The sequence below is a fragment of the Pan troglodytes genome, chromosome 19 (assembly GCF_028858775.2).
Source record: "Pan troglodytes isolate AG18354 chromosome 19, NHGRI_mPanTro3-v2.0_pri, whole genome shotgun sequence".
Taxonomy (NCBI): domain Eukaryota; kingdom Metazoa; phylum Chordata; class Mammalia; order Primates; family Hominidae; genus Pan; species Pan troglodytes.
This window is the reverse complement of record NC_072417.2, coordinates 60,988,031-61,011,169: the sequence shown is the minus strand read 5'-3', so window position 1 is coordinate 61,011,169 and position 23,139 is coordinate 60,988,031. Positions and strand designations below refer to the sequence as shown.

Here is a 23,139-nt window from a genome sequence, read left to right as displayed (position 1 = left end):
GCTTCAAAGATGGGGGGGACACCAACATTCTCAGAGGTTAGTTAACTTGATCACACTTAAAAAGCTAGTTAATAGGCAAGCCTAAATTTGAACCCAGATTGATCTAACTAAAACCCAAATTCAGCCAGGCATGGTGGTTCACGCCTGTAATCCCAGCACTTTTGGAGGCTGAGGTGGGTGGATTGCCTGGGGTCAGGATTTTGAGACCAGTCTGGCCAACATGGTGAAACCCCATCTCTACTAAAAATACAAAAAAATTAGCCGGTTGTGGTAGCACGCGCCTATAATCCTAGCTACTCAGGAGGCTGAGGCAGGGGAATTGCTTGAACCAGGGAGATGGAGGTTGCAGTGAGCCGAGATCGCGCCACTGCACTCTAGCCTGGGCGACAGAGCAAGACTCCATCTCAAAAAACAAAAACAAACCAAAACACGAAATTCGTTCAATTAGGTCATGCTCCTGAATTCAACAGGAATATCTCCCTAGGGTATGTGAAGATTCTACAGCTGATTCATTGGTCCTAAACTGTAAGAGATTGTGGACTGTGCCTGAGGCTTAAAGCCAGTGTGGCTGTGTCTCTGGTAGCTACCTTGATAGCCTTCTGGTGCGTGTGCCCTTGCAAAGCAATCCCCAGGTCATTGCAACATCTATGGGGCAGTTCTACTCTATAAACGAACTGTCTGGCACTTCTCTTTATTTTCCCATAGACCCCCAGGTTCTCAGTAAGGTCCTCTGATTTCCTGACTTGGTCAGCCAAATTCAACCTGACTGAGATGGGCCTTTCCCCTTGTAAAGAGACCAGGAACCAGGGTAGCAGGTGAGCCAGAAGGTTCTGTGACCTACACCCCATCCATATCCTCCTTGGCTGGCAGATGCTTTTGCTTTACAGAGTTAGGAAGGCAGGAGAAGGGTCATCAAGGGCCTGCTTGGGTCTCCCAGGGAGAGGAAGCCCCTTCCCACACTCAGTCTTGGAGATAACCCAAAGTGGTTCTGTAGACTGCCAGCCTGTGAGCTAATTGTCACCAGCCCGTGACAAGAACTTGAGAGGAAGCACTTACGAATGTTAAAGCAATATGACAGAGCAATCTATAATATGATGGATATGATAATTTCTTTTAAAAATGGAACTTATATTTTATATGTCTTTCCTCACCCCCCATTACTTTTTTATTATTTATTATTTATTTATTTATTCATTTTTGAGATGGAGTCTCGCTTTGTCTTCCAGGCTCAAGTGCAGTGGCGCCATCTCGGCTCCCTGCACCCTCCGCCTTTCTGGGTTCGAGCGATTTTCCTGCCTCAGCCTCCCAAGTAGCTGGGATTATAGGCACACGCCATCACGCCTGGCTAATTTTTGTATTTTTAGTAGAGACAGGGTTTCATCATGTTGGTCAGGCTGGTCTTGAACTCCTGACCTCAAGTGATCCACCTGCCTCTGCCTCCCAAAGTGGTGGGATTACAGGTGTGAGCCACCGCACCCGGCCTATTATTTCTTTTTATAAAAGTGTTGGTCTGCAGTGGTTTGGAAACAAACCATCAAACTGGTCTTTTACCATAGGTAGTTTGAGAAGCACTAGAATTGAGTAGAGTTCTACAGTAAGCTAACCATCCTAAAGGATATTCTCTTGAGGTCACACCCCTCCTGGCCCGCACCTTCCATTCACTGGACATCTTACCTCAGTCTGGCCCGTGTTCTCCCCATTCCCATCCCCACCCCAGCCCACAATCCCAGTCCCAGCCCTGCTGGTACAGCTCTCTCTGGCATCTAATGTGACCTTACCTCTTTCACAGGGCTCTCTATTTAGCCCTTGCCCTGCCTCTTCCATGCCTATCCCAACATCTCCTTGTTCTATAGGAAATTCTTTTTTTTCTTTTTGGTAAAATACATAGAACATAAAATTACTTTTTTTTTGAGATGGAGTCTCACTCTGTTACCTAGGCTGGAGTGCAATGGTGCAGTCTTGGCTCACTGCAACCTCCGCCTCCTGGGTTCAAGCAATTCTCCTGCCTCAGCCTTCCAAGTATATGGTACTACAGGTGTGTGCCACCAGGCCCAGCTAATTTTTTGTATTTTTAGTAGAGACAGGGTTTCACCATGGTAGCCAGGATGGGCTTGATCTCCTGAGCTCGTGATCCACCCACCTCAGCCTCCCAAAGTGCTGGGATTACAGGCATGAGCCACCACTTAAGGCCAAAATTACATTTTAACCACTTGAAAGTGTACAGTTCAGTGGAATTGTTACATTTACCTTGTTATACATCCATTGCCACCATCCATCTCCAAAAATCTTTCATCTTGCAAAATGGAAACTCTGTACCCATCACACAATATCCCTCCCCTTCCTCTTCCTCAGTCTCTGGAAACCACCACTCCACTGTCTGTCACTGTGAATTTGACAACTGTAGATGCCTCAGGTAACAGGAATCATAGTGTTTATCCTTTTGTGTTTGGCTTAATTCACTAAGCACCATGTTTTGAAGGTTCACCCATGTTGTAGCACGCATTAGAATTTCCTTCCTTTTGAAGGCTGAATAATATTTCATTGTATGTATACACCACCTAGAAGTATATCTCCTAGAATTTTTTTTGTCTGCTTGAAATCTTCCTCTCCCTCTCTGGGATGCTCAAATATTATTGGGTCTCAGCATTCTACCCCTGGCCCTCTGGGTTCCATTTATGGGTGTTTTTTATGTTTTGTTTTTTTTTTTTTTAGACAGTGTCTCACTCTGTCGCCCAGGCTGGAGTGCAGTGGCATAATCTCGGCTCACTGCAACCCCCGCCTCCCGGATTCAAGAAATTCTCCTGCCTCAGCCTCCCGAGCAGCTGGGACTACAGGTGCACACTGCCACCCCTGGCTAATTTCTTGTATTTTAGTATAAACGGGGTTTCACCGTGTTGCCCAGGCTGGTTGTGAACTCCTGAGCTCAGGCAATCCGCCTGCCTCTGCCTCCCAAAGTGCGGGGATTACACGCGTGAGCCACCATGCCTGGCCCCATCCCTGGGTGATCCTACTCTTGGTTCTGTCTACTGCCTTTAGGCCAAAGTCTCCTAGATCCATATCTCCTGCCCAGATTTTTCTCTGGATTGCAGACCTGCCTGTCCTACTTAAATGCCTCATAGACACTGGTAACTAAACACTTGCCAGTCTGAACTCTTCTTGCTTAAAGCTTTCCATTTCCCATCTTTGTGTTTAAATGGTGACACCACCATCTACTCAGGACCTCAAGCTAGGAACCTGGCATCATCCCTGACCCCTTCTAATCTCCTATGTGTTATAAACCACTGGGTGGCCTCCCAGTGCCCACGGGATAAAGTCCACACTTGTGAAGGTGGCCTACAAGGCCCTGCCTCTCCCATGTGGCCCGTCCCTCACTGTGCTGGGACTTTCCATTAGAGGGCACACATCCTGCCCTCTACTGCTGAGCCCTCCACCTGGGTGTCCCTTTCCCCTCTGGTTCCCCTGGCTGACTTTTTTAAGAAATTCATTAAATTTTTGGGCCAGGCACGGTGGCTCACGCCTATAATCCCAGCACTTCAGGAGGCCAAGGCGGGTGGATCACTTGAGGCCAGAAGTTCAGGCCCAGCCTGGCCAACATAGTGAAACCGCATTTCTACTGAAAATACAAAAATTAGCCAGGCATGGTGGCACACACCTGTAATCCCAGCTACTTGGGAGGCTGAGGCAGGAGAATCGCTTGAACCCAGGATGCGGAGCTTGCAGTGAGCCGAGATTGTTCCACTGCACTCCAGCCTGGGCAACAGAGCGAGACTCTGTCTCAAAAATAAATAAATAAATAAATAAAATAAAAAAGATAAAAATTTCTTAAAGTTTTGTTTATTATTCATTTATTTTTATTTCTATAACTTTCTTGGGTGAATGTTGTCTTCTCACTTATATAATTTTTTTTTTAAGATTCATGGGTACAAGTGCAGGTTTTTACATGGATATATTATGTAACACTGGAGTTTGCGTTTCTATATAACCCATCACTCAAATAGTGAGCATAGTACTCAATGAGTAGCTTTTCAACCCTCTCTCCCTTCTTCCCTCCCCCGTTTTGCAGTGCTCAATATCTATTGTTCCCATCTTTATGTCCATGTGTACCCACGGTTTAGCTCTCACTTATAAATGAGGACATGTGGTATTTGATTTTCTGTTTCTGCATTCATTCACTTAGGATAATGGCCTTCATTTTCATCCATGTTGCTGCAAAGAAACAGGAATTCTTTTTTTTTTTTTTTGGCTGTGTAGTGTTCTATGGTGTACATGTACCACATTTTCTTTATCCAATCCACCATTGATGGATACCCGGGTTGACTCCATGGCCTTACTATTATGACTAGTGATGTGATAAACGTGTGAGTGCAGGTGTCTTTTTGATACAATGATTTATTTTCCTTTGGGTTGATACCCAGGAGCAGAATTGCTGAGTTGAATGGTAGTTCTATTTTTAGTTCTTTGAGAAATCATCATACTTTTTTCCATAGAAGTTGAACTAATTTACATTCCAACCAACAGTGTCTAAGCATTCTCTTTTCTCTTCATCCTTGCCAATATCTGTTATTTTCTGACCTTCTAATAATAGCCATCTGCTGATATGAGATGGTATTTCACTGTGGCTTTAATTTGCATTTCCCTGATGATTAGTGCTGTTGAGCAGTTTTTAATATGTTTGTTGGCCACTTGTATGTCTTCTTTGGAGAGATGTCTTTCATGTCCTTTGCCTACTTTTTAATAGGATTATTTGTTTTTGTTGACTTAAGTTCCTTATATATTCTGGATATTAGTCCTTTGTCAGATGCATAGTTTGCAAAAATTTTCTCCCATCCTGTAGGCTGCCTCTTTATTCTGTTGATAGCTTCTTTTGCTGTGCAGACCTCTTTAGTTTAATTAAGTCCCATTTTTCAATGTTTGTTTATGTTGCGTTTGCTTTCGAGGTCTCAGTCATTCCTCTGGCCAAGTCCTGCCCCATCTGTCCTCCAGAGCATCCTGGGGTGTGTGTCCCCAGACACCTGAGTGCATCAGAATGATCTCTTTGTATGCTCCTCCCATTAGCCTATCAGTCCCTTAAGGGTGGGGATTGTTAGGTATATACATTTCTTGGAGTAGCATCGCTCCATAAACATTGAATAAGGCCCTCTTTCTTTTTGTATCAGAGCTGTGGTCTGGGCAGATACTCTCACCCTCTAGTGACAATCTGATTTCCATGTAAAGAAGGAAGTTGGGTGACAGCCACACCTCTTTCTTTCTGGGACCTAAGGAGTTTTGTACAATAAACTTGGAGCATGAAGGTACCAGTTTTCATTTTCCACTCCCATGTTTAAATTCCAGTTGAAAAGTAGACTGTGGATTGAGGCAGAAAGAGATGTAAATTTTAGGTTTATTCATAAGACTGATTAAGGATGCAGCTTAGATGTGAGTCCAATTTGGGCTTTCAAATGTGTTTCCCCAGAATTAAATTATGCACCCGCGGACCTCTGCCAAGGCAGATCTCCCCAATGGCAGGTCTCCCTCATTGTGGAAATGAAGAATTTGGGGGACCTAAAGAAAGAAGCTTAGATCTAGGGGTCCTCAGTCTGTCTCCTCAGAATGGAATATTTGTCACATACTTCCAGTCTTCCACCTGCAAGGCAGAGCTGCTTCCAGGAAACGCAAGGCATGGATGGGGGAGAATGGCAGGTGGCTAGCTTGTAGGACATAGGTAGGCCTAATGACAGGACGTAGTGCCCACCTTCTTCTACAATCCCACCAATCAGATAAGGCGCTTCTCCTCCTTTGGAAGGAGTGAGGATGAGGAGGCAGCATGGTTCTCCCCGTTTACAGGAAATTGAGGGGGCAATCAGTGTTTTTCCCAATGCATCAGGGCTCCCTGGGCTGGGGGAACTTCTCCCAGACACGCCTTGTTCCTCGCTCCCTCCTGGCTCACTCAGGAAGGTGCCACAACTCCAGCTCAGACCTGTCCATGCTCAGCCACAGGACTTTGTGCCTTCCATGAGCTCAAAACCTTTTATCAGATCATCTTAGTGGTAGTTTGGGACTCATCTGACATCCCCCCTTTTCTTGCAACACATTTGAAACACTCCTTTGGGTGTGGACGTTGCCATCACTTGTATCTGTTCCTATTGATTTCAGGATAAAACCTCATGTGCTCCACTTTGCTCTCTTCCCATCTCTTCTGTATTGAGGCTGATCCACCTTTTCTGAAATGGGCTGGGCCCAAGTAGTTGGAAAGAGCTACAGGTTGACAGGCACTGGGATTTTCTATGCACTGGAGGGTGTGGAAGGAGAAGACTTCTTAGGTTGTGGAGGGGGGCTTAAAGGTGCTCCTTCTGCATTGCAGTGGGGGGAAAGGTAGCAGCTCTCTTTGGGCATCATCAGTATTGGGTATTTGTGTAGGATGGTCAAGTGGAAGTGCCCTATAGACATTGAGAAGGTAGCTGGGGCTGCAATGGAACAGCTGATCTATTTCCTCAAAGTAACCCCAAATCTACAGAGCTCACAAGCTCCCATGGGAATGAGGGGAGGCACTGTGAGGTAGGTCTGAAGGTCTGAGACGGAGCCTTCAGCAGACTTAGCAGCCTCCGAGGATAGCTGACCTTGGCTTACTGGCAGTTTTGGGTATTTCTGTTTGGAACATCAGTCCTTGGGTTGTGGGGGAGACTGCTGAGCCCTGAAGAGCTGTGGGAAGGAGGCCCCGTGTTTTCTGATGGGCTCCCTTGTTCTCTTCTCAGGGTTTTGCATCTCAGGAGGCCAGGAGGCCCTCCACATGTCAAGCTGGCGGTGGAGTGGGATAGCTCTGTCAAGGAGCGGTGAGTTCAAGGGAATTTGCCACCTGCAGAGCTGAGACAGGGCCTGTGTGTGCCCAGGTTTCCCTGGACGCAGCTTCCCCCAGCACGGCTGCAGGCAGGGTGCACACATCTTTGAGCCAGTGTAACCCGTTCCTGCGAGATGCCTGAGTGAGAATTTTCTGTATGTAAATAACAGTGAGAGGAATGGAGGAATGGAGTGATGGTGGTGGTGGTGGGTGATGTCAGAAGTAGTAACTGCGGTCATAGTAGACAGTTACGTAGCAGCCACCCACTCACCCCGTGCCAGTCACTGCTCTGCACACTTCCTGTGTGTATAGGGGATTTATTTAATCTTAATCACACCCTATGTGTGGGTGGTCTGGGGTGGATACTCCTGTAATCCACATTTCTCAGAGGTGGAAACTGAGGCACAGAGAGGGTAAGCAGTTGCTGGAGGGCACACAGCTTGTACATTGGCAGAGCTGGGATTTGAACCCAGACCCTCTGACTGGAGTCCATGCTCCTCATCACCATACTTGGCTACCTCTGTAACACTGAGGGCATCAGCCTTACTTTAAGAAAGGATGTCGTTCAGTCCAGCAAGTATTTATTAATCAACTTCTAGGTGCCAGGCCCTGTGCTAGGATGAGGAAAACAAAGATGAATAAGCCAAAGACCTGCCCTGTAGGAGCTGGTGGGGGAGAGAGAATTCCAGTAAAATATAGTGCTGAGTCAGAAGGATGCCTGCAGCTCTCCAGGAACCCATAGGCAGGGCACGGTAGTGTGGCCTGGCCAATGTCTGCTGACGGGTTTGCTGTGAGTAGAGACATAGACGAAACCTGTCTGGGAGCAGGAAAGTCCTGAACGCCGTGGGTGTCCTCTCCGTGCAGCCTGTTCGGGAGCCTCCAGGAGGAGCGAGCGCAGGATGCCGACAGTGTGTGGCAGCAGCAGCAGGCGCATCAGCAGCACAGCTGTACCTTGGATGAATGTTTTCAGTTCTACACCAAGGAGGAGCAGGTCCCGCCCTGGGGGTCCATGCCCCGGCCGGGAAGGGGGCTGGCTGCCTTTGGTGGGTTGGCCACGTGCTGCAGGGGCCTCACAGTCCGGGTGGTTTGCTTTCCAGCTGGCCCAGGATGACGCCTGGAAGTGTCCTCACTGCCAAGTCCTGCAGCAGGGGATGGTGAAGCTGAGTTTGTGGACGCTGCCTGACATCCTCATCATCCACCTCAAAAGGTTCTGCCAGGTGGGCGAGAGAAGAAACAAGCTCTCCACGCTGGTGAAGTTTCCGCTCTCTGGACTCAACATGGCTCCCCATGTGGCCCAGAGAAGCACCAGCCCCGAGGCAGGACTGGGCCCCTGGCCTTCCTGGAAGCAGCCGGACTGCCTGCCCACCAGTTACCCGCTGGACTTCCTGTACGACCTGTATGCCGTCTGCAACCACCACGGCAACCTGCAAGGTGGGCATTACACAGGTGAGCCTTGCCTTGCCTTTCTGCAAATGCAGCTGTGGCCACAGCCTCCAGATGTCCCTGGAATGGGTGTTGCTCAGATGCTGAGCTCCCTGGGGCACTTATTGAGATCCGACCCCTCACCCACTGCACACCAGGGAGATGAGGATGAGGAAAACAAAGATGAATAAGCCAAGGACCTGCCCTGTAGGAGCTGGTGGGGGAGAGAGAATTCCGGTAAAATATAGTGCTGAGTCAGAAGGATGCCTGCAGCTCTCCAGGAACCCATAGGCAGGGCACGGTAGTGTGGCTGTCTCGCACCATGTGCGAGAGCAGAAGGGACCTTGTCCCAGCTATAGAGTTGATGTTGAGTTAGGTTGGAGGTTGGAATATGTAAAGTTAGGCCTGATGCAGTAGCTCATGCCTGTAATCCCAGCACTTTGGGAGGCTGAGGTGGAAGAATCACTTGAGGCCAGGGGTTCAAGACCAGCCTAGGCAACAAAGTGAGACCCCCCGTCTCTACAAAAAAAAATGAAAAAAAAAAAAATGAGCTAGGCATTGTGGCTTACACTTGTAGTCCTAGTTGCTCAGGAGGCTGAGATAGGAGGCTGAGGCCGTGGTGAACCATGATTGCACCACTGTACTCCAGCCTGGGCAACAGAGCGAGACCGTGTCTCCAAAACAAATAAACCAACAAACAGAGGTTAGTTACTGCCCAAATTTTCAACCGTATTAAATATGGGAGGTCATTACTGGAACCAAGAGAGTGACATTCATTCTGATCTGTGATTCAGCGTGAGGAGTCTTACTTATCGGATTTGGTATCCTTTTATTCTATGGGGTACTTTTCATGTTTATTCCTCTGGGGAATTTCAGAGCAGTGGATGAAGGGAAGGGCAGAAACAAATGGCCAGATTTTCTCAATCGTTCATAATCATCCCTTTGAGTGTCTTCAGAGAGTGTCATGAGGGATGATTTTTCTCGATTATGTCGTTGTTTGCTTCTCCCCCACCGGGGCCTCTCAGTGACGGTGAGAAGCCTATTGGTAGCTGCAGCAATTGAGTGTCTCCACCATGCAGATAGTGTGGAGGGTCATCGGGGTGAGCCTTAGGAGTCCAGGGGGTTTAGGGCATGATTTCCGCCATCGGAGAATGGATGGAACAGGCCCCCATAGAGAAAGAGAAATGAGGATGCAGTTACAGGCTGGGGACCACCTGAGTGGACGGAGATGCGCTGGATGGTGGGGTTATACTGGGCCAGCCTAGGCTGGTTACGGTGAAGGTTATGGGAGCCACCAAAGCCGCTTTCAGCTCACAGTGGCTGCCTTACGCTGCTGTGTGGTGCCAGCCTGTTCTTCTATAGCTGTCCTGCTCCAGATGAGGGCTTGCCACCTTTGTAACTGCTGGGACCATTCTGTCCAGCCACTTCCCCTGTCTCACTTCTCTGGGCCGAAAATAGCTCAGCAGGAATCCCTTGAGGCCCATATATATCTTGGGAGGTATCTTTGTTACTCAGATTTTTTTTTTTTTTTTTACTAGAGCGTTATGGCTGAATGAGTCCCCGTGCACACATGAGTGGTGAAAATAAGGACAGCTGGAACCTGGGCCTTGTCATTTCCCATGCTGAACGTGCTGCCTCCCTATCTATAAACTCACAGGGTGGCCCCACATAAATTAAGGACAGTGATGTAAAACCACAGCAGGGAGTTAGAAGTAGCATAGGCGTGAGAAGCGTTGGCATCTGCCTTATCAAAAGCGAGATCCAGACCCCTCCTGGGGTGAACATTAAAGAGCAGAATGCCTGATTTGGGGGGTGGTGGTATGGCAGCAGAAGGGACGCAGTTCCTGGAAGGTTCCTCCTGCAGAGATCTCCTGGGTCTGTGTTTGCACACACACTGTGCCACCACCTGCCAGGAAAGAGCCTGTTTAATACTAAAAGCAAAGGGAGAGGAGCCCAAGGGGAAGAGGGGACTGGCGAGGCGGTAGGCAGGGCAGTGTGTGCAGCCAACACAGCCCTGGGTAAGACCTGGGCCACTTGCTCTCATTGGTGCCAACATACACAATCTTTTCCCTGAAGACAATTTGCACTGCCAGTTAAATGGCAGAGTCTGGGCTTCAAACCTGGGCCACCCTGGCTCCAGGGTCAGTAGCTTCTGCCCTGCCGAGATGAGTGATTCCTGATATAAACAAGTCCCCAAGCCATGTAGGGTATTGTAGATGAGTGTCAACTCCCTCGTTTAGGTGAAGCACACCCTCGGTGGCTTCCTAGGAAAGGGTGATGGGAGCTTGACCTTTGGAGTGCTTACGTGTCAGGAAATGCCTTTATTTCCACACCTGATTGATAGCCTGGTGGGACATAAAGTCCTTGATTGAAAATCAGCAATGTTGCTCCGTGTGGAATGGGGTCTGGAGTAGGGTTTTGCTGCTGAGAATGGGTCAGGCCAGTTTGATTTCTGTTCCTTTGTCTAGGATAGGATATATTTTTCTCTCTGGAAGCTTTCAGGTTCTTTTTCACAGGTGCTCTGGAATTTCATAGAGTGTGCTTACCTGTAGGTCTTTTTCATTGCTTGTATTGGGACCTGCATTCAGGGGACATGTGTGTCTGCAGACATGTGATCTTCAGGTCTGGGAAATATCTTTGTGCTTTTTTTTGTTTTGTTTGTGAGAAGGAATCTCGCTCTGTCACCCAGGCTAGAGTGCAGTGATGTGATCTTGGCTCACTGCAATCTCTGCCTCCTGGGTTCAAGTGATTCTCCTGCCCCAGCCTCCTGAGTACTTGGGACTCAGGGCTGGCCACGGTGCTGCTCGCCACCACGCCTGGCTAATTTTTGTATTTTTTAGTAGAGACAGGGTTTCACCATGTTGGACAGGCTGGTCTTGAACTCCTGGCCTCAAATGATCTGCCTTCCTCGGCCTCCCAAAGTGCTGGGATTACAGGCGTGAGCCACTGCGCCTGGCCTAGTCTTAGGTTTCTTTTTCAGAGCATCCTGGTTTTCTTTTGGGTCCTCACCTGGCTTGGCTTCTTGTGGTTTCTGACACGCCCAGTACCGAGCCTCTGGAGCTGTAGCTGGTGGGTGGCCCTCTTCCTACCCCCTGCAACCCCCCCACCTCCCCCAGGCACTCTGTGTTGAACCCCTTCCTTGCAGAGGCGAGTGTGTGACCTCCACTCCATCTGCTTGCTGGGCCCTCAAAGCTGAGCTGTTGCTTTCTATCTCACGTCTTTTGACATATTTGTTCCTTTTTAGTTATTTGCTTCTTGGAAGTGTGATAATTCTACCACATTTCAGATTTTTAGAAATCTCAAATGCCTTTTGTTTCATTTTAAATGTGGTAATGTGGTAAAATTTCATTTTAAATATAGGTAATGCATGCCTATATTTCAAAATTCACACAGCCTAAAAAAGATGGACAGTGACAAGTCTTGATTCTATGTTTGTTCCTCATCTACCCCCTCCTCATTTCTAGGTAACCATTTTTAGTAGTTTCTTGTGTACTATTCTTCCACAATTTCTTTATGTAAATACAAGCAATTGTGAGTATATTTTTCTATATACATATATATGTGTTGATTTTATATATTTCCTTCCCACCCCCTAATTTAAGTAAAAGTACTATTTACTGTGTTGCACCTGGCTTTTTTTTTTTTCTCTCTGAAAATCTGTCTTGGAAATCTTTTCATGTCCTCATTTCTAGACAGCTTCTCCATCTTCTTTTATAAATGTAAATGCACTAAATAAATATAACAGTTTATTAAATACTCTGTAGATGGACATTGGACTGACTCATTCTTTTACTATTACAAATGTTGCTGTCGGCCGGGCATGGTGGCTTACGCCTGTAATCCCAGCACTTTGGGAGGCTGAGGCAGGCAGATCACTTGAGGTTAGGAGTTCAAGACCAGCCTGGCCAACATGGTGAAACCCTGTCTCTACTAAAAATACAAAAATCAGCCAGGTGTGGTGGTGTGTGCCCGTAGTTCCAGCTACTCAGGGGGCTGAGGCAGGAGAACTGCTTGAACCCAGAGGTGGAGATTGCAGTGAGCCGAGATCACACCACTGCACTCCAGCCTGGGTGACAGAGTGAGACTCTGTCTCAAAAAAAAAAAAAAAAAGAACCCAAAAAACAAAAAAACACAAATATTGCTGTCATAACCCTTTAGATATGTCATTTTCTACATATGGAAGTTTATTGGCAGGATAAATTCTGAGAATTGGAATAGCTGTGTCTGTGTTGTAATAAGCACAAACAAGATGTCCTGCTCAAAGGGTCATAGCAGTTTGCACTCTGTTAAGAGCAAGAGAACACCTGGTTCTCTATAGCCTCTCCAGTAGAGTGTGTGATCACACTTTTGGATTTTTGCCCATCTAATAGTAGGAAAATGGTATCTCAGTGTAAGTTGAGTATTTAGGTTCTTAATAGTGTGAGCTTGAGCATCTTTTCGCATGTTTGAGCCATTATGGTTCCTTTCCTGTGAACTGTCTATCCATATCCTTGACTGTTTTTCAAATGAATTATTAGTCTTTTCCCCATCAATTTCTAGATGCTCTAATTCTTAATGTACTATGAGATTCACCTCTTTTCTGTAATATAAATTGCAAGTATGTGTTCCCTGTGTAACATCTGTCAGTTGGCTCTTCCTGTGGAAATTTTTTGCCATGCAGAAAGTTTTTATTTTTGCTTTTCTAGGTAAAATTATCAATCATTTCTTTTAAGTCTTCTGGATTTTGAGTCATGATTAGAAAGCCTTTTTCACTCTAAGATTAAAAAGTGTTTTTCTTGAGTTTTCTACTTGGTTTTAGCTTATTACATTTAAATCCTTGATTTGGAGTTTCTTAATGTTATTGAGAGAAAGAGATCCAACTTTATCCTCCGGGAGTTGCCAATTTGTCCCGAGATCACTACTGATGGAAAAGCCAATCTTGTTCCTTGAGATGCCATCTGCCCTATCAGATATTAATTTTTTTTTTTTTTTATTTTGAGACAGAGTCTCGCTCTGTGGCCCAGGCTGGAGTGCAATTGCACGATATCGGCTCACTGCAACCTCTGCCTCTCGGGTTCTAGTGATTCTCCTGCCTCAGCCTCCTGAGTAGCTGGGACTACAGGCGGGTGCCACCACACCCAGCTAATTTTTTGTATTTTTAGTAGAGACGGGGTTTCACTGAGTTAGCCAGGCTGGTCTTGAACTCCTGACCTCATGATCTGCCCGCCTTGGCCTCCCAAAGTGCTGGGATTACAGGCGTGAGTCTCCGTGCCCAGCCTGGGATTTTTATGACTAGAACTAACATATGTAAGATGCTTCTCATATTGTAGGCCCCAACAATTGGTAGCTTTCAAGCTGCCATATACTTTTACATAAATGCTATCATACCATAGACATATTTTTTGTTTTTAGTGGATTTTTGTTTGCCATTTTACATATCAAAATAAACTTAAAAGATGTTAAATGAAATAAAATATGATGATGAGGCACTTGACTAAATGGCAAAATGAAACACTGGGTTCCATCATGACCTCCTGATGTGCGCATCCATTTACATACACACGTATGTGTGTTTATGTATACATACATAGATCAAGACTAAACAGAATTTCATGAGTCGATAATTAAATTTACTACATGTGATATACCTTGGTCCATTCTATTCCAGAATAACATATTACTTAATTTTAAAAATGCTTTGGCCAGGCACAGTGGCTCACGCCTGTAATCCCAGCACTTTGGGAGGCCGAGGTGGGTGGACCACGAGGTCAGGAGATCAAGACCATCCTGGCTAACATGGTGAAACCCCGTCTCTAATAAAAATACAAAACAATTAGCCGGGTGTGGTGGCAGGCGCCTGTAGTCCCAACTACTCGGGAGGCTGAGGCAGGAGAATGGCGTGAACCCGGGAGGTGGAGCTTGCAGTGAGCCGAGATCATGCCACTGCACTCCAGCCTGGGCGACAGACCGAGACTCTGTCTCAAAAAAAAAAAAAAAAAAGCTTTAAAACATTTCATTTTTTATTTATTAAACTTTTTTTTTTAATGCACTGATTACCAGTGTCCCGATGGGCTGATGACTGGCAATTTGGAAGACACCAAACTATATAGAAATCCAGGATCTTTGCTCATTAATTCATTGCACAAATGTATATTAAGTACCTGTTCTATGCCAGGTCCTGGAGCTTCAGTGATGAACAAGACAAATACAAGGCCTGCCCTCATGGGACTTCAGTCTCACTTTGGAGACAGACAATAAAATGTGCTTATCATTTTAGCACTTTCACTATCTGACATTTTGAAAGGGCGACTGATTGACTGTGTCTGTGATAGACATAAGGCCTCTGCAAGGATGTCACATGTAGGCTCAGAGCTGAGGATGAGATAGAACTAGCTATGTGAATAATGGGATGAATTGCATTATGAGCAGAGCTCGTAGCATGTGCAAAGGCCCTGAGGCAGAAAGCATTCGGTGTGTTTAAGACATGATGACAGCCTGGATGAAGTGTAGCCATTCAGGGGTAATTGATGAAGGGTGGGGCTGGAGAAGTGGGCAGGACACTCTAGGCCACGGATGGGAGTTTGCATTTTTTCCAAAGGGGTGATAAATCATTTAAAGGTTCTAAGCAGAGGAGTGAAGTCATAATCTAGTGTACAAATCAAACTAGTTGCTCTGCTGTATGGAGAATGTGTAGAAGGGATCTAGAGTGGAAGCTGGAATTCCAGTTAGGAGGGTGCTTCAGGGGCCGAGTGAGAGACACCACTGGCTGAGATGTTGGTGTTGACAATCAAGATATTCGAGACATAGTTTGGAAGTAGAATCAGTAGGTCTGACTTTTGGATTAGGTGTGGGGCGGAACGGAAAAGCAAGAGCAAAGATGAACTCCTAGGTGGCTGGCTTGGATTAGTGTGGAGGTCAGCAAACTGTGGCCCACGGGCCGGATCCAATCTAGGGCCTGTTTTTTTTTGTTGTTGTTGTTGTTGTTTTTTGAGACGGAGTCTCACTCTGTTGCCCGGGTTGGAGTGCAGTGGCGTGATCCCGGCTCACTGCAACCTCTGCCTCCCGGGTTCAAGCGATTATCCTGCCTCAGCCTCCCAAGTAGCTGGGATTACAGGCGTGCACCACTACGCCCAGCTAATTTTTTCTATTTTTAGTAGAGACAGGGTTTCACCATGTTGGCCAGGTTGGTCTCGAACTCCTGACCTTGTGATTTGCCCACCTCGGCCTTCCAAAGTGCTGGGATTAAAGGCGTGAACCACCACGCCCGGCCTGTTTTTTTTCCCCCGTTTATTAATAATCTATGGGTTAAAAATGGTTTTTACAATTTTAAAAGTGGGAGAAAGACACGCAGAATATGCGACAGAACATATGTGGCCATATGTGACCTGCAAAGTCTCAATATTTGTCATCTGGTCCCTTATGGGAAAAGTTTGCAAACGTCCAGATTACTGGGTTATGCTGTCATTTGCTGACACGTAGAGGGCAAGGAAACGGATATTTTGTTGTCGTTACTTGAGAAATGGTGAGAATATTTATGAATTTTCCTTAGACGTTTGACTTCAGTTCTTAGAAAGAGGTATGCCATAAGCCCAATTGTGATTCTCATCTTCACTTTTATTGCATGCTTAATCAGAGATATGCATTTTGAAGCTTCTCAGAAGAAATGGGGTGAACGCTGACATTATTGTTTGGCTGCCTAACTTGGGAGCTCCCTTTTATTTGAGATTTTGCCTGAGGAAGGGGTAGAATATTCAACTTAAAATAACAGCACTCTTGGCCGGGCATGGTGGCTCACGCCTGTAATCCCAGCACTTTGGGAAGCCGAGGTGGGTGGATCATCTTAGGTCAGGAGTTCGAGACCAGCCTGGTCAACATGGTGAAACCCCATCTCTAATAAAAATATAAATATTAGCCGGATGTGGTGGCAGGCAACTGTAATCCTAGCTACCCAGGAGGCTGAGGCAGGAGAATCACTGGAACCGGGGGGGTGGAGGTTGCCGTGAGCCGAGATTGCGCCACTTCACTCCAGCCTGGGTGACAGAGCGAAACTCTGTCTCAAAAATAAATAAATAAATAAATAAATAAATAAATAAATAAATATAAAAATAATAACAGCACTTGTTATAGTAAGAATCTGAGGGTATAACTTACTGATCTTTTCTGATTCCAAAAAAAATTCATTTCTGGCCAAAAATGGACTGTTTTTTTCTCATTCTGGTTTAAACATACCGCTTTTTCAACTATGCCAGTGGGAAATGTCTTCCTACCTTTTGGGGCTCCAATAACTCAGACTTGGGGATGGGACCTTTGCAGCCTACTGCCGGAACTCTCTGGATGGCCAGTGGTACAGTTATGATGACAGCACGGTGGAACCGCTTCGAGAGGATGAGGTCAACACCAGAGGGGCTTATATCCTGTTCTATCAGAAGCGGAACAGCATCCCTCCCTGGTCAGCCAGCAGCTCCATGAGAGGTAGGTGCTGCTGCTCATGACAGGAGGGGGGTGTGGGGAAATCACTTTAAGAACTGGGAAGAGGCTCAGTTGAACATCGAGGACCAGGAGAGGTTGGCAAGGATCTGAAAGAGGAAGCCCGGGATGCTGCTGTAGAAACCTGAGCTGCATAGACTGGTTGCTCATTTACCAGGGTGTGGGATGGATGGATTATAATTCAGGAAAAGGGAAAAGAATAATTGTTTGTATTCAGGGCAGGTGATGCTTGGCAGTGTGGAATTCCATATTCCTAGTCTCACTCATATCACAGCAGGTTTTTTGAGGTGTATGTAATATAAACTGATGTCAGTCCTGTTGGAAAGGCAGGGCAGTTATAAAGGATGCAGGACTTTTCTAGGAAAGGTAGTTTTTTTTTTTTTTTTTGAGATGGAGTCTCACTCTGTCACCAGGCTGGAGTGCAGTGGCATGATCTTGGCTCACTGCAACCTCTGCCTCTTGGGTTCAAGCGATTCTCCTGCCTCAGCCTCCCGAGTAGCTGGGACTACAGGCACGTGCCACCACCATGCCCAGCTAATTTTTGTATTTTTAGCAGAGACGGGGTTTCACCATGTTGGCCAGGAGGATGGTCTCGATCTCTTGACCTCTTGATCCACCCATCTCAGCCTCTCTAAGGTAGCTGTTTAAACACTGCTGCACTCAAGCAATTCATTTATTAGCCTCAAACTTGCTTGGAAGTCTAGAGAAAGACAGTGCCAAAGCTGACCCTTTCACGTGATTTGTTTCATGCTGCAAACCAACTGTCCTTATCTTTGGGACAAGAGAGCATTAAAAAAAAAAATTAAGCAGATTTTCTCCTAACAGTTATCAGAAAATGGCCAAATAAATCCAAGAGTCCTCAGCAGGTCTAAACCAATCCTAACATAAGTCTAGCTTCCATTTATAGAAGAAGATGTTGAACAAAGGATGAAAAACCTGCCCTATTAGAGAAAAGAAGTTTTTCTTACTGTCCAGTATAATAAAGATAATGTATCTTTATGGTGCAAAGTGTAAGGCATCCTTAATGCCCACTGTAAAAGATTTGGTTTCCCTAAACTTGGGATACACTCCTGTAACATGGCTTATTACCTGTTGAACTGTGCGTGCTGGGGCCCTGGTACTGATAATAAAATACTCTTACTCTGCCTCTGACTACAGCTCTGAGTAATACAGTCCTTTGGCTCTGGAAAAAGAAACAAAAAACATATTTAGAATGCCAAAGCTGGTGATAAGTAATTTCATGGAAAGCATTTGAAAACTTGTCAACATACTTTCCTTTGTTGTTGTTGTTGTTGTTTTGTTTTTTATTTTTTGAGACGGAGTTTCGCTCTTGTTGCCCAGGCTGGAGTACAGTAGCGCGATTTCGGCTCACTGCAACCTCCGCCTCCTAGGTTCACACAATTCTCCTGCCTCAGCCTCCTGAGTAACTAGGATTTACAGGCGCCCACCACCACGCCCAGCTAATTTTTTGTATTTTTAGTAGAGATGGGATTTCACCATGTTGGTCAGGCTGGTCTTGAACTCCTGACCTCAGGTGATCCGCTCGCCTCGGCCTCCGTAAGTGCTGGGATTACAGGCGTGAGCCACCGCACCCAGCCCATGCTTTCCTTTTTGTGCTCAAATGCCTCTCCCTAAACTTTTAAGCTTAGTCACATGGGAAACCCGATCACAGGTTTCCCCTCTCCTTGTTGACAGGTTTCTGCAGTTCTGTTCTGGTTCTGTAGTTCCGGGGCTGAAGGATGGGGCCAGAATGGGGATCTGGTTGTGAGATGCTCCGCTAGGACTCTGAAGTGCTGGGGTTGGGCTCAGCCTCCCTCTCTGTGTTTCCTCCACAGGCTCTACCAGCTCCTCCCTGTCTGATCACTGGCTCCTACGGCTCGGGAGCCACGCTGGCAGCACAAGGGGAAGCCTGCTGTCCTGGAGCTCTGCCCCCTGCCCCTCCCTGCCCCAGGTTCCTGACTCTCCCATCTTCACCAACAGCCTCTGCAATCAGGAAAAGGGTATGTTGGTTAAATGTGCTTGGTTGATTTTCATTTTCTGTAATGTCTGTTGTTATTGCTCAGTATGAAAGCGCTGTCACTTCGTAGTCTTGAATGGAAAGGGTCCATCATTACGAGAGGTTTGTTCATCTCTTAAATGGGGTCTTCTATGACCTGCCCTTCCTTGCCCGCTTCTCCCCATCCTCTACCCTCCAGCCACAGGTACCTTTTCTCTGCCCCCGTGTAGCTTATTGTCATAAGCAAGTAAACCTGGGAACATGGTACTTAAAGAAGGGAGAATGGCAAAGAGAATCAGGGAAGAGGGTATTCAGGCCCGGGGTGGAGGAGGGAGGGTGCACAGGGCCCGGGAGATAGGACGGGCGGGTAACATCTTTCTAGGGGGTGACACTGAGCAGAGCTCTGAGTGAGAGCGAGTGACTTGTGTAGAAGCCTAGGGCTATGTTCCAGGAGAGGAGCCCTCCAGGGTGAAGGCTGGGAGTGAGCATTGGATGTGTGAGGGGCAGAAGAAACCAGAGCTGTGGCCGGAGCAGAGACACCCAGGAGTAGAGAGAGCAGGAGTGGACAGGGGCCATGTTAGAACCTACCTTTCTGAGCTAGAGGTATAAAGTTTGGACTCTATTCTAAGTGTAGTGGATAGCGAGTGGAGAGGTGTTTTTGTTTGTTTGTTTGTTTTTTAATGCTTCTGCTTTAATCATTGTTTTTAAAAAATTGACACATAATAATTGTACATATATTTGGGGTACATATGATAGTTTGATACATGCATACAATGTGTTCATTACATACAAACTAGGGTATTTAGAATATACATCACCTCAAACATTTATCATTTCTTTGTGACGGGAACATTTCAAATCTCTCTAGCTGTTTTGAAATATACAATATATTGTTGGTAACTGTAGTCACCTTCCTGTGCTATTAAACATGAGAACTTATTTTATCTAACTGTATATTTGTACTTTTTTTTTTGAGACAGAGTCTCACTCTGTCGCAGGCTGGAATCCAGTGGCACGATCTCAGCTCACTGCAACCTCTGCCTCCCGGGTTCGAGCAATACTCCTGCCTCAGCCTCTAGAGTAGCTGGGATTACAGGCACCTGCCACTATGCCTGGCTAATTTTTGTACTTTTCGTAGAGACAGGGTTTCATCATGTTGGTCAGGCTGATCTCAAACACCTGACCTCACGTGATCTGCCTGCCTCGGCCTCCCAAAGTGCTGGGATTACAGGCGTGAGCCACCGCACCTGGCCTATTTGTAGCTATCAACCCACCTCTCTTCATCTGCCCCCATTCCCAGCCTCTGGCAACCATCATTCTACTCCCTACCTCCATAAAATCAACTTTTTTAGCTTAGAGTTTTGAGCAGGGAAGTGGTTGATCTGATTTATAGTTTTTAGAGAGTCTACTCTGGCTACTGTGTGGAGAAGACATCACAGGGGGCAAGAGTGGGGACGTAGGAAGATCATTCAGGAGACTAACATGGTTATATCCAGGTGGGAGACAGTGGTGGTTTGAACTAGCATGTTAGATAAGAGATGGTCAAACTGGATGTATACTGAAGCTACAGCTGCTAAGATGTGCTGATGTGGGGTGTGCAGCGTGAAGGAAAGAGAATAGTCAAGGATATCTCCTTGCTTAAGGTCTAAATAACGAGGGGAAGAGCTGCACAGTTAATGAGGTGGGAGAAAGTTGGGTAGGAACAGTCCATTCTGGAGGGAAGTCAAAAATTTTTTGACACAGTAATTTTGAAAATCCTGTAAGACACCATTCCCCAGCCTTTTTGGCACCAGGGACCGGTTTCATGGAAGACAATTTTTACACACACTTGGGATGAGGATGGTTTGGGATGAAACTGTTCCACCTCAGATCATCAGGCATGAGATTCTCATAAGGAGCATGCAACCTACATCCCTCATGTGCAGAGTTCACAATAGGCTTTGTGTTCCTATGAGAATCTAATACGCCTGCTGATCTGACAGGAGGCGGAGCTCAGGCGGTAATGCCAGTGATGGGGAGCAGCTGTAAATACAGATGAAGCTTCGCTCATTTGCTCACCAGTCACTTCCTGCTCTGTGGCCCGATTCCTAACAGGCCGTGGATCAGTATTTGTCCACAGCCCAGGGGTTGGGGGACCCTGCTAAGACATCATCACATCAATGTGATAACTGGGGAGTGGAGAGAAATATTTGAGAGTCATCAGCACATGGATGGAACAGTGCTGGCTGAGCTCCCCTGGGGAAATAGTACAGATGAAAAAGAATGAAGGCTGGGCACAGTGGCTCACGCCTGTAATCCCAGCACTTTGGGAGGCCGAGGTGGGCAGATCATGGGGTCAGGAGTTCGAGACCAGCCTGACCAACATGGTGAAACCCCGTCTCTACTAAAACTACAAAAAAATTAGCTGGGCATGGTGGCACACACCTGTAATCCCAGCTACTCAGGAGGTTGAGGCAGGGGAATCGCTTGAACCTGGGAGGTGGAGGTTGCAGTGAGCTTAGATCACGCCACTGCACTCCAGCCAGGGCAACAGAGCAAGACTCCATCTCAAAAAAAAAAAAAAAAAAAAATGAAGACCCGAGACCAAACCTGGGGGCTCTCCAACATCTAAGGGTTGAGCAAAGGTGGAGAGGCCAAGAAAAGAACTGAGAAGGAGCAGCCAGTGAGGGGAAGAAAACCAGGTGAGTGTGGTTGACAGATGAAAAAAAGAGAATCTTAAGGAAGCAGCCAACTGTACTGGATGCTGCTGAGAGGCTGAGTAAGGTGAGGATGGGTAGATTCCATCAGGCTGGAAGGCCACCGGTGACTTGCCAGGAGCATCTGCCATGGCTGGAGAGAAGGGAGGCCTGCCTGTAGCAGGTGGACCAGAGGCTGGGGTGGAGGAAGTGGCAGTGTGTACACACTCCACCAGGCAAGGTGACTGAAGGAAGGCGGGTTGACAGCCAAGTAGGAGATAGTAGAGACGCATTCAGATGATCAGGTCTACAGGGAGATGTTGATGACAGTGCTGGGAACAAGGGGGTAACCACAGAAACAAAGTCCTTAAGGCTGAGCGTTGTCAGATCACACCTGGAACCCTAGCATTTTGGGAGGCCAAGGTGGGAGGATCGCGTGAGTCCAAGAAGTTAAGACTAGCCCTGGCAACATAGTGAGACCCCATCTCTATAAAAAAATTAGCCAGGCATGGTGGCATGTGCCTGTTGTCCCAGCTACTCAAGAGGCTGAGGTGGGAGGATCTCTTGAGCTTGGGAAGTTAGGGCTGCAGTGAGCTGTGAGCACACCCCTGCACTCCGGCCTGGGTGACAGAGTGAGACCTTGTCTCAAAAAAACAAACAAAAAAACCAGCATTACTATGTAAGAACTGTATGTCTGTGTATGTGTGTTTGTGCCTGTGTGTATGTCTGTGTGTGTGTCTGTGTCTTTGTGTGTATGTGTCTCTGTGTGTGTGTCTGTGTGTTTGTGTCTTTGTGTATGTGTCTCTGTGAGTGTCTGTATGTCTGTGTGTTTCTTGTGTGTGTGTCTCTATGTGTATGTGCCTGTGTGTGTGTCTGTGTGTATGTGTGTGTGTCTGTGTGTGTCTCTGTGTGTGTGTGTGTCTCTGTGTAGGTATGTGTCTGCGTGTTTGTGTCTATGTGTGTGTCTCTGTGTGTGTGTGTGTCTGTGTATCTGTGTGTCTCTGTGTGTCTATGTGTATGTATCTGTGTATATGTGTCTGTGTGTGTCTCTGTGTATCTGTGTGTGTGTCTCTGTGTGTCTATGTATATGTATCTGTGTATATGTGTCTGTGTGTGTGTTTCTGTGTGTCTATGTGTATGTATCTGTGTATATGTGTGTGTGTCTGTGTGTATCTGTGTGTGTGTGTGTGTATGTGTCTGTGTATGTGAGAGTGTGTATGTGTGTATGAGTGTGCTTGTGTGTGTATTGTTTGTGCCTGTATGTATGTCTGTGTGTGTGTGTTTCTGTGTGTCTTTGTGTGAGTGTGTGATCTTTATTTAGCCTTTGTGTTCCTTCAGCCAGAAAGTGGTAACATGTTCAAATTATTTTTTTAGTTCCTTATTTCTTGTTAGGTCCTAACTTAGTTTTTTAAATACAATTTTAATAGAAATATTATATATACTTGTGATTAGTATACTTTACATATTGCAATTATATATATAAGTATATGTAAGTAAAGTATATTAATCCTTCAATACTTAAAGTATATTAAGTATACAGCTGACAAATTTTCATAAAATGAACATCCTCATATACCAGATTAAAAAATAGAATATTCTAGCACCCTGCTGCCTTGTATCTCTCTCAATCATGACTGTTTTAAATAAAAAACAGCTTGGAGATATATAGTTCTCTGCACAGAAATTTACTTATGAGAGAGAGAGCGAACTGTTGTCTGTTGACAATTGTCAATAAAAAAGCAAACACAGGGGTTTGAAGAAGAGGG

The 23,139-nt window shown here is 46.2% G+C and overlaps 1 protein-coding gene across 2 annotated transcripts in view; it reads left to right on the top strand.

Moving 5' to 3' along the window:
* USP43 (ubiquitin specific peptidase 43) overlaps positions 1-23,139 on the top strand; it is an 87,876-nt gene that overhangs the window by 51,625 nt on the left and 13,112 nt on the right. The window contains exons 10-14 of one of the 2 annotated variants that reach the window (XM_009432765.5): positions 6,732-6,809; positions 7,679-7,805; positions 7,912-8,245; positions 16,529-16,687; positions 18,538-18,702. In XM_009432765.5, the coding sequence (XP_009431040.1) occupies positions 6,732-6,809; positions 7,679-7,805; positions 7,912-8,245; positions 16,529-16,687; positions 18,538-18,702 (863 nt within the window). Of the gene's footprint in view, positions 1-6,731; positions 6,810-7,678; positions 7,806-7,911; positions 8,261-16,528; positions 16,688-18,537; positions 18,703-23,139 lie in introns of both variants that reach the window. The other variant, XM_511843.9, reaches the window with a different exon arrangement.